The sequence below is a fragment of the Buceros rhinoceros genome, unplaced genomic scaffold, assembly GCF_000710305.1.
Source record: "Buceros rhinoceros silvestris isolate BGI_N320 unplaced genomic scaffold, ASM71030v1 scaffold19072, whole genome shotgun sequence".
Lineage (NCBI taxonomy): Eukaryota > Metazoa > Chordata > Aves > Bucerotiformes > Bucerotidae > Buceros > Buceros rhinoceros.
In genome coordinates this window covers 34,417-46,181 of record NW_010400907.1, presented here as the reverse complement: position 1 = coordinate 46,181, position 11,765 = coordinate 34,417, and the positions used below count along the sequence as shown (strand labels likewise).

The following is an 11,765-nucleotide window of genomic DNA, read 5'->3' as shown; positions in this document are numbered from 1 at the left end:
AAAGGCATTTCAGAGACAATCAAGCGTGCTCTGTCCCTGGAGGGCTGCAAGAGGACCCACCATAGTCATACACACCCTTGAAGTGGCTGGCCTTCTGGCTATCATCTTGGAAGGCAGCTAAGGAACAGCTGTCACAGCTCGGGTTGGCCTGGCTTATTCCCCACTTGGAAGGCATGCCATGAGCATCGCCATCTTGGACTCCAGCCCCCAAATCCTTCAGGTTAAAACCCACCTCACCAAGTCGGCCAGCCTGCTGCCAAAGATTCCCTTGCCTTTTTCAGACAGGTGTATTCCATCTTTCACTAACAGATTATAGCCATCAAAGAATGTCCCACCAGATTTGAACTGACTAAATAAGCTGGCTGGAAAAAGGGAAAAAAACAACCCACAACTCATTAAAGTAATTAATATTCCAGTCTAGCTTTAGATAGGTATATTTCACTCTCTTTTCTCTTTTTGGAGGGAAAGGAAAAACCATATACACCCACAACAGTGTCTACCTTCCCACTCGAACACAGAGCACTGTGTCCCAGTGTACCCAGTATCTGCTGTACTGGAAGCATGAAACCATAGCCACAGTTGAAGCAGGAGCTGATCTATCCCTAGGACATCACCAGAACCTCCATCAGACCTACTATGGAGACAATTATTCACAGCCTTTACAGTCACATTCCACAAAACAGAGTAGCGGTGATGGCAAATACATGTTTGAAAGGCACTTCCTTGGCAACATAACCAATAGATGCTCTAAAAACTAAAGCAAAAGTACGTACCCGACCAGGTGCCATGAGATTATCTACACCAATCAAGTCATGCTGCAACTCTGTCAGCTTTTGGAAATTCTCCAGGCGGATGAGACTGTGCTGCAGCTGAGATGTCATTTCTGTGACTTCCTTCAGTGCATCTGTAAGGAGAATGACACCAAGGGGATCAGAACAGAACAGAACAGACAAACCCAGGCCACCAATTTCATCCACGGAAAATTGAACCTGAAATTTACAGCCACATTTAGAATAGGACAGTTCAGCTGGAAGGGTCCTACAATGATCATCTAGTCCAACTATGCCTTAAAGCATATTTTATAGCTACTAGGTGTAAAATGGAGACTAACAAGTAACTTCATAGTGCTTCCTATGCTTCTGGAGATTACTGTGTATCTCGGATTTATCATGTATCCAAAAGTGAATTAAAAAATTAAATCCAACTATTCTGCCAAAGATTACTTTAGAAATCAAAGGAATTTACTACATAAACTTTTGACACTACAAAGCAATTTATTTTTGTCAGCTTTTAACTTACAAATGACAAAGAGTTCCTAAAAAAACCTACTATTTTCCCCTGCTAAAACACTGGACAAGAAAAGGATTAATTTTCCATTTCTGGTTGAAACACTAAGATCCATTACAATTACATCACGAAAAAAAGCACTTTCTGGAATGCCAAAAAAAGCATTCACTCTACACAAAGGTAACAGTCTACATCTAATTTATCTTTTGCATTTTCCAAACTAGCAGTTAAAGCAAAGGTTTTGGAGCCCTGCACCAGAGCACAGCAGAAATGCAGGAATACCGAAAATCTTAAAGAAAAGTTCATTCTAAAATGCAAGCTAGACATTTATTTCTTTTTAATTAAGCTGCCTCCTGCCAGTTTTCTGCTCTTCTGCTTGGGATATTCTTGTTTTTTTCCAGGCTATTTAAATTACAGTATTCACTAAGCAGTTGTATTTCCAGCAATCTAAACCAAAGCTCCTGTGTATTTCATAGAGCTGCATGCAAGAGTCAGAGAGGTCCTGAATGGAGAAAAAGCTTTTTCAATGAACTTATAGATGTAATATTTGTTGTCTCCCACAGCGTATGGGCAAAATTTTTTATGTACATGGGAATGGGTTCATGTCTTGCACGTATACAGCTGAGTGTTCACTCACTCCGGCAATCTGCAAAGTCCCGGTGCTCTGCCGTGTAGTGCTTGCAAAGTCTTGCCAGTATCAACTTGTAGTGCATCAGTCTCTGTATCGGTTTGAGCAAAAACGTGTTGAGGGGCAGGTAGCAAACCTTCTGCAGCTCAAACTCCTTATAAACCATTTCCAGCTTCTTTAGGCGTTTAGTTGCTTTCTCCAGTTCTGTCAGGACCTCATCATGCTTCTGCAAGTAACTGGTAAACTCCTATTGAATCACACAAAAAATTACTTGAATCAACAGAAAACAGCCTAATAGACTGCACAGTGAATAAGAAAAAAATCCACTACACACTCTGCTTTTGTCTTTGACCATGACTGTGTAAGCCAAGACTGCATATATTGTCAAAAATATTGACAAAGATAGCATTAACAATATCGTATGTTTCAGCAGCTCCATTTAAAAAAAAAAAAATCCAGGATTAAAAATAAAAATATTTGTTTGGTTCTCCTCTGTTCACTATTTACTGCAGCTGTGTCTCTGTGTGCCTCTGATGACCACCACCTATTAGCACTTTGCCATTCTAGGACAATTCTTGTTGATTACTGACTTTTTTCAGGACTGGCAAGAAGTGAGCCGAAAGGCTGTCTCATATAGGTTTATCTATTAAAGAAACTGGCAGACAGCTCCCAGTTGGGGTCAAAATAGGGGTCTGTACAGCACTATGCCTATGTCTACTGGGAATATCAAATGCAGAGAGCCCCGATAGTCGGATTAGCGGTCACACCCTTCTCCACACTCTCATTCAAGCCATTGGCTTTAATGGAATAATTACTCCATTACAACAGCACAAGTGTAACAGCCCCATGAAGGCACTCTACTCCAAGAAAAGGTGACTTAATTTCAGAGGAAACTACTCTGCAGTTATAAAATACTTGTATCTTGGAATTGAACCACCTTAGCATGGAATCATACCTATTCAAGTTTCGGTTGGAAGGGATCTTCAAGATCATCTAGTTCCAAACTTGCCTGTCAAGGGCAGGAACACTTTCCACTAGACCAAGTTGCTCAGAGCCCATCCAACCTGGCCTTGAACACCTCCAGGGAGGGGGCACCCACAGCTTCCCTAGCCCACCTATTCCAGCGCCTCACCACCCTCGCTGTAAAGAATTTCTTCCTTATACCTAATGTAAGTCTACCCTCTCTCAGTTTAAAACCATTACTCTACATCCTATCACTACACTCCCTGATAAAGAGTCCTTCCCCACCCTTCCTGTAGGCTCCCTTCAGGTAAGGCACTATAAGGTCTCCCCAGAGCCTTCACTTCTCAGCCTGTCCCCATAGTGGAGGTGCTCCGGCCCCTTGATCATCTTCTGCGTGGTCTTCCTCTGGACCTGCTCCCACAGGTCCATGTCTTTCTTATGCTGGGGGCCCCAGAGCTGAACACAGTGCTCCAGGTGGGGTCTCACCAGAGCAGAGTAGAGGGGGAGAATCACCTTCCTTGATCCGCTGGCCACACTGCTTTTCATGTAGCCCAGGGTATGATCGGCTCTCTGGGCTGGGAGTGCACATTGCTGGCTCATACTCAGTTTTCATCCACCAACACCCCCAAGTCCATCTCCACAGGGTGTTCTCAATCCACTCGTTGCCAAGCCTCTATTTGTGGTTGGGATTGCCTCAACCCAGATGCAGGACCTTGCAGTTGGCCCTGTTGAACTTCAGCTTTGCATGGACCCACCTCCCTCTCAAGCCTGTCAAGGTCCCTCTGGATGGCATCCCTTCCCTTCAGTGTGTGGACTACACCATGCAGTTTGGTGTCATCAACAAACTTGCTGAGGATGCACTTAATCCCCTACCAAATAGTGTCTCCATAGGGGAGAGTTTGAGTTGTGTAAATACAGGAGAGATAGTGAAGCTAATTAAATAATTTTTATTTGTTTTCTGCTGAATAACCAATAAACAAACAACTTTTTATCAAAGTAAATGTAGGTGGTTAAATAAGCAACAGTGGTATAAAGCCTTGCTGTAAATATTTTATTATGTATACTTTTTAATTTGTTTATCAACAATAATTGTTCACAAGACACTTCAACTTTAGTGGAAATACTAAACCTTGAACTCTCATCCTTGACAAAAGGAAAAAATGACTCAACAATCCTGACACTCCATTATTTTAATCCTTTATCTACCTTTAGAGTATGCATATTCCTGAGCATGACATCTCCAATGCGTTGATAATCTCCTTTCACGTGAACATTGGTTTTTCCTTCCCTGAAACACACATCAGGAGATAAAATAAGAAGATGCAGTACACGGGAGACCTAGAAATTTCAATTTCCTCTCTTCACCTTCCCCTGTACTTCAAGACATAATCTCTAGGAAACACGTCCTAGATATCTGTGTATTTTAGTAAAATTAAGGCAAAGAGTACTAACATTAATGCCTCCGCTATTAATTTTTAGTCACTTGACATTCCCATTTCACTATTCAGGTTGAAAACTTGCTACAGTAAATGTGGAAGCTGCATAAAATGACAAATACATAGCCATGCTTAGAAAACTGAGAAAGGAACAGAAATGAATTTGTGTGAAAATCTATTTGGAACTTTAGTGTCTCAGACTTCTAAATAAATGTCATGACATGATCCCATCTGAATTTATTAATTTATTTTTGTTTGTACTTTGTTTATGTTAACCACCTCCTTTTAATTGGTAATTATATTCTAATATATTACATCTCATGTCAAGAAAAAGTAATACAAAGATTAAAAGATTAAAAACATGCGCTTTGAAATAAACTGTGCTGCACCAACTGAACTCTAATCCTAGCTACAAAAACCTGTTTCTTAGATTTTCATCTGGAGATTCATTAACTGAAGGTGTTGAAAAACACACACATTATCTTCTTGACAATTCTTGTGTTCCTTCTCTTTTCTAAGGCTAGAGAGACAACACCAGTTTATATTAATGGTTGCACTTGATGATCCTAAGAGTCTTTTCCCACCTAAATGATTCTGTCATTACAAAAACTTTGGCCTGGTGTACAGGCCAAGGCTATAATGTACAAGGCAGTGCTTGAAAAATCGGCTTTGCAAAACGTATTTAGTACTTTTTTTTAAAAAACCTGTAATTTATTAAATTTTTTCCCTTGATTCTATTTATGCAGAAATACCAATTCAAATACAGATTAAGTACGGTTTTGAAGCAAGGACTTTGGAAAAGGTCCCCCTGTTTGCTGCCCATGCGCTGCACTATTACCACTTACCAGAGCGTTAACCTTTGTTCGATCTCCTTCAGAAAGCCTCGATGAAACTCATAAATTGGGTCTATGTTAGAGAAGAGTAATGTCATCAGGCCCTCTGGCATAGCATTCTCCTTGATGACTGCGCTGCGAAACCACTGCCAAAAAAAATCATGAACTGTGCTAAATTTCTCTAAGAAATTAACCACTAACACAAAAATGTCTGCCCCTGCAGTGAAGGGGAAGGGGAAAGTGTGTACACAGGGAAACAGCAGGAAGGAAGGAGAAATATTTAGGAAGACATAATCTGAAAAAGATTAAAAGATGTAATTTTTTCTCTTGCCAAACGTTACAAATATGAGGCTTATTTTTGGTTCTGAGCACAAGCATGTTTCTTAACGCAATGATGAGATGGTTGGTAACAGCTCTAAATTACAGTCAATTGCCAAGCGGCTGCCACAGCTGATGTTACACCACTGCTGTCACTTCAACGCAGATAAACTGCTTTCCAAAAACTGGAGCACTCCACGCAAGTTATTCAGTAGCTGAAGACATCTTGTTTCATGTCATGTACTGCACTTCTTCAGCGCTTTTGGTTCCCCACTTTCTGGCATGAATATTTTAAAAATCCTCTAAGGTAAATATCCTCTAAGATATTCCCTCATCTTCTAGGAGAACTGCTGGGAAACCTGTAAGAGGAATTTGAGGGAGATGGCCTTCTCTGAGCTTGCAGAAAATGCCTCAGCTGAAGACACATGGTGCTAAGGGATTTAAACTTCTCTCTGACGAAATTAAAACAATAGCTTGTAGAAATGCAACAGTCACAGTCTTTAAACCTAGAGTAAATGAACAAAAAGGTCTTAAAGAAAAAAAGTTGGAAACTCTTCTCCAAACAAGAACTCACTTTTCTACTCTGGGTGAAAGGAGGGGAGAGAAAAAGCAGCAACAAAAAAAGACAAAACTCCTCAAACACCTATGGATCCCTAACATCCTCTGCAATTTTCATCTGCTCTCATGATCTGAAGGCACAAAGATAACAGCTTCCAAAGGAATACTGCAGAGATGATGGCTAGAATATAAGCAGAGCTGACAGCAATGACTATCGTTGAAGCCGAATACAAAACATTTTTAAACTGCCCCTGTTCACAATTTTCAGAGGGAATGTTTGCCTAAGACGTCAAAATGACACGTGATGTAGCTGTTGGAGCTAATGATAGAAGATCCAGAGAAGGTATCTGCTCTCCCACGTGAGGACCTATGTAACAAGGAAGGTAACAGCTACATGGTTCATGGATTATGCTTTATCATTGGACCCCCTTCTTCTGTTACCTAGAAGAAATTCCCAGTTTTTCCCAATTAACAATTACAAATCTGTTAAGAAAAGGAAAAGCATTAAGTAAGTTAAAAACCCTTACCACTGTAATAACTTCCAGGTCCTTCAAATACGTCCGTTCTGTAGCAAGAATCTCTTTCGCTATGAAGTATGCCTTGTCAGTTGGATAGCGCTGAAAGAATACACAATAATTGACAAATATTTTAATATAAATGTTCCATTTATTACTAAGCACAAGCTCAAACCTGACATGTATTTCCCCTTGCTGTGTGCAAACGGAGCAGTTGATTACTAACAGGGCATCTCTGTATTCAGTACTGTATTCTCAAATACTAACTTTACTATAAAATACTATCTATATTTCAAGATTATTTAAAAAATTATTGTCAATTATGTGTCAGTGGTATGAACTTCCACTTCAAAATCAAGGGAGCACTTTACAAAAATATGGAAACTGTTGTTCCAGGTTTCCTAGGTTTTAAACACTTCTCTAATAAAATGAAGTACATCAGTCCTTTTCCAAAATTATTCTATTTTCATTCACAGTTTTTACTCAAATCTTTTGAGGATCATGTTAATGAGTTAAGAAAACACAAAAATCAAACTACATCAGTTGTTGGCTGCATGATTGCTCCAGAGCTGCTATTTTAAAAAAACAGAAGAAAGAATGGACATGGAATGGAAATTCAAACAGTTGCTTAAAGAGTTACCCTAAAGGGATGTGTATCATTTAGTGTATTCTTGAGAATTCTGGACAGGACCTTACCCGTCCTCAGTTCAAATCTTGGGCTTTGATACTCACTCGAGTGTTTTTCTCCCACTTTAAAAAAATGCTTTTCTGAATTGTTTCTTCCTTGAAAACTCACAGACCATGAAGGTGCACAAAAACACACTGTGCTCGTACTGAGTGAAGAGCACTACTCTGAACTTAAAAAGGCCAAAAATAGAGGACTATGAGACTAATAAAGACTTTCCTGTCTGCCTTGTACCTGGATCACAATGTCATGAAATTATCAAGTCTGGAAATACACAAAAAATTAATAATTCCATGCACACGAAAATGCTTAACTTTTCTCTTCAAAGACCAAGCTTCAGCAGCTTGCAGAAAAATGATCACAGAAGTCTGCTGTTAGCTGGACTTCTCTGTTTTACCAAGAGAGATGTTCCGTGGATTGCAGTTTGTCAGGTACTATACATCATGTCCCTACAAAGGCAAAGCCCAGCAATTTGTTATCCACATCTGAAAAGCAGTCAGAGAATGCATGCATGTATAGGTATGTATATGCAATATATGTATAGACACACACATTTACTTCTCCTGAGTGCAACTAAATTCTTTGAGTCATTGCTTAAGAGGAGTTTGTTGGATTAGATTTCAAGATATCCTTTCCAGCATTTTTCTGTGGTTGCAGATTCTTGTTATTGCTAGCAACTACTGTCAAAGCCTGGTAAAATGGTGCAGCATGGATAAAAGAGAAAATCTGAACCACACGCTGATATCCCTCAATCTCCACCACTTTGAAAAACTGAAGGCACACAAAGCCTCTGCTTACCAAAGCACAGGATCAGAGGTCAGTATGAAGCCACACGTTAGCTTTGCCACACAGATTAAAAGAGTCTGCACAGAGTACATAAGACTCTGGAGAAGCTCCTGGGAGACCATGGTCAGAGCTTGTGGACTACCACCACTTAACCTTTCAGAAAGGCTCTGCAGTTTTCCAGTGTGCAGGAGGATATGGATATAGATGATGCACTGGGGCAGAGAGGCTTTGCTCATTTGTGCTGAAGCACAGTGAGGAGCTGAAGCTCATGTCTCAAGGACTGAAGGAAGGTGAAGTGGCCTCCAGAACAAGAATATTTTATAATCAGGATTACTGAGAAAGTAAGGGGGAATCCTGAGCTCTACATGGAGGTGAGGAAAAGCCCACATCACATTGAGGATTCCCAGTTAAAGCAATCACTGATTACCGGTGGAAAGAAAGGAAAGCAGCCTAGTCTAAGGAGGAGTATCTAGATGTCTTGAACACCCAAAGATGTTCCTGCTTTGAGACTAGTTGCACTCACAGCAAGTCAGACATTTTTGCTCCTCTTTTCAGAAAGCAAGCCTCAAGCTTTTGCAAGGCCAGAATACAGTTCACCTCTCACAGGCAGAAGAGTCAGCCATGAAGACGGCAGCATCAATGATATAACCAGCTCTGCTGGACAAGCCCATGACTGACTGGTGTAAGAGGATTCACCATGATGTCTGCTGCTGAGCAAGTTTAAGCTTAGCTCAGGTCTTCTACGGCCCGAGAGGAATGCCTCAGGATCACTCTAAAGGTCCTGTTATGATTAGAAAGAATGGCTTGGAGGACCAACATATGGCAAGATGGACCAAGGACACTGATGCGAGACTGCATTGGAAGTAACCAACCTAGGAAGAACATACATTGTTATCTTAGCAAGTGTTAACTCTGTGCTATTCTCTGTAATGGTAAATAAAATTATTTTATTACACATTTTTATTAATGAAACACATCACTTTGTACAGACAGTACAGCCCATGGGTTAAACATAACAGCATTCAAAGACAAGGCCAGGTTCAGTGTCACCATGTGACACAACTTTTTGTTACTGAATGAACCAAAGGCAACTGATTTCCAGAATTAACAGCCACATCCCCAATCAGCTTTTCAGTGTACTGCCCTGGCAAGAATCACCTTGAAAAATTTACTTGCTTTGAAGTGTCCTTTCAATGGTGTCACCACAAAGACTTTTTGTACATTCTGATGAAATAGTTACCGTCCAAAAGGCCCCAAGCGCACAGCTACTGTTTTACATCAAATACATATAAACTATTTCCTGTAAACAACTCATCTCAGGAAGCCATGCCTCTTAAGAATATCTCAAGTTGGAAGGAACCTGTAAGGATCACTGAGTCAACGCCCTGCTTCTCACAGAACTACCTAAAGCCATATGACTTAAGAGCATTGTCCAAATGTTTCTTGAACTCTGACAGGGTTGGTGGTGTGACTGCTTCCTGGGGAGCCTGTTCCAGCAACTGACTGTTCTGAGCAAAGAGCCTTTTCCTAATGTCCAATCTAACTCTTGTTTCCATTCTGGGTAATAAAAGGTGTATTTCAGGCACAGCTACCTGCTGCGCTGGGGCCCACACAGCTGTACCTGCTAAAACAGTGCGAAGTGATCCCAGCAGCAGATGCCAAAACACCCCGGTGCCAAGGGTGCAGTAGGGACTCCTGCCACAACAGCAAGATACACGGACCTTCAGCACTGGAGCTTTTAAACACTAACGACCAAACACTTCCGTTCTACCACAAAAATATAATGCAATCAATACTCAGTGACCAGCAAGCACAGCTCCTTACCTGAAACCTTCACACTTCTCATGATGTGAATTTCCAGTCACGTCACTATCTTACCTTACGTTTCATTTCATCCTCCTCTTCTATCCTGGCACCACCTGCATCACTAAGGACAGGACTCAGAAGAGGAGACGAACCCTGGCTAGGTGAGTTCAAATTCGCTTGAAACGCTGGATTCAAGCCTGGGGGACTCTTCAGCACGAGGGAAGAGAGCTGAGGATGGTCCACTTGGAGGCCTGGGTGGGAAGAGAATGAGAAGATGGAGTGGAAAAGGAGAGAATGGTTTTGAAGATAGCACATCTAAGACAATAACCATTCTAAATGTAAACCATAATTGTAATCTCATATTAATCAAAAGACAACAAAAGAAAAAAAGAAAAAAAAAAAAGCACATACATCCAAAGACTTAAGCGTACATCTCAAAGCAAACGGAGTGTTCCCTGCAATGCAGCTATTACATGCAGCAGGGAAGAACAAACGTCTTTATAACTGCATTTAAGCGAAAGTATAAATTGTTTGGTGTCTAGGAAAAAGTGGTCAAATCTCATTGAATTTTACTGAGTAGCAGCAGAATTATACTGCTGTAACAAAAACACAGCTTCTAGTTTTTCCTTTTTAAAATAAGAATTACTTTTCACCCCAAGGAAAAGCTAGGACAAATCATTCCGCTACTCTCCATTCCAGAAGATAAACCTAGTTAAAAATACATTCAGAAATCACAGAATCTCCACAATTGTACCAGTGGGAGAGAAAAATGTATCGTTATACAAAAAGGGAGCATGCAAGAGATTCCATTCCTGGCTCTTCAAAGTATATTAGAATACTGATCACGAAGGAAAACAATTTTGCAGCACTGACGGACACAATCCTCTCGCAAAGCAAAACCTGTCTGAAGCAGGAGTAACAAACTGATATGCTTTAGATTGTTACTTGTCAATCTTTTTAAATATTATTTAATTTGTGGACCCTTTAGAGATTTCTGACACGTAAGGCACCATTACAGTGAATTTAAGCCTATGAAGTAAGAGAGGAGCAGCTCTCCTCTCTTCTGCAGACTCCTTAGAAACAGCACGCAGACACGCCCCTCAGGTGCTCACAGTGGAAATAACTATTCGAGAAACTCTGCTTTTTTTCCTTCAAAAAAAGGAAACAGACACTCCAATTACTCACACTATGCCCACAAAACCCCTACTTAATCACACTTTTTTTTTTTTTTTCTGATCTCCCCTATGATAAAGAGATGAGCTTTGTCAGATCAGGCAACTGCACAGGTAACCAAGCACTTCAGTATCTACTGTTTTCACCATGCTGCTCAAACACTCAGCCACGCTTGCAACTCTCCCCAGCATGATTTATTGTTCATTACAAGCAGAGAGCAAGAGCTAAATCACCTGACCAAAGACAAACTGAAAAATAAACAGTGAAGCAAGAAAATGCCAAGTCATCAGTTCCTACACTACTTAAAGATCATCCCAAAAGGCTTTTAAAAAAAAAATCAGCCTCCATGGATATCCATTATCTCCAGACAAATATACAGGGCACACAGGCTGGAGGAGAAGGTGTTAGGAGCTTATTGATTCACTACTGACAGGAGCGGCTGCTGTTCTCTGGCTCAGGAAGCAAAACCAACGCAAGGCGTCTGGCACCGTGACAATGGCGAGGGAGCCCAAGTGTGTATTTTCACATTGACAAATGCAGGAAGCTGAACAGTGCTGCACTTGGTCACCTGGAAGAGATTCAGATCATCAAGGCTGCAGAGTTAACTACTAATACACTAGTCGAGCACAGTCATTCCCAAGCAATCTTTCTTTTTTTTTTTTTTGCCTGAGTACTGTCTTCACTCCTTTGGTTTTTAATATTAGCGCAGGAAAACAACTTCTGGCATTTGTTTCACCTACACAAGGGCAGAAGTTTATGGCGAGCTTGCTTTTATGT

At 40.7% G+C, this 11,765-nt stretch overlaps 1 protein-coding gene across 1 annotated transcript in view; it reads right to left on the bottom strand.

Annotated features, from left to right (window-relative positions):
• Positions 1-232: 232 nt before the first annotated feature.
• FARP2 (FERM, RhoGEF and pleckstrin domain protein 2) overlaps positions 233-11,765 on the bottom strand; it is a gene marked incomplete at both ends in the record, with an annotated part of 42,273 nt that continues 30,740 nt past the window's right edge. The window contains 7 exons of the mRNA XM_010132092.1: positions 233-362; positions 737-904; positions 1,925-2,162; positions 4,085-4,166; positions 5,160-5,293; positions 6,551-6,640; positions 9,888-10,066. Coding sequence (XP_010130394.1) covers positions 233-362; positions 737-904; positions 1,925-2,162; positions 4,085-4,166; positions 5,160-5,293; positions 6,551-6,640; positions 9,888-10,066 — 1,021 coding nt within the window. The remainder of the gene's footprint in view (positions 363-736; positions 905-1,924; positions 2,163-4,084; positions 4,167-5,159; positions 5,294-6,550; positions 6,641-9,887; positions 10,067-11,765) is intronic.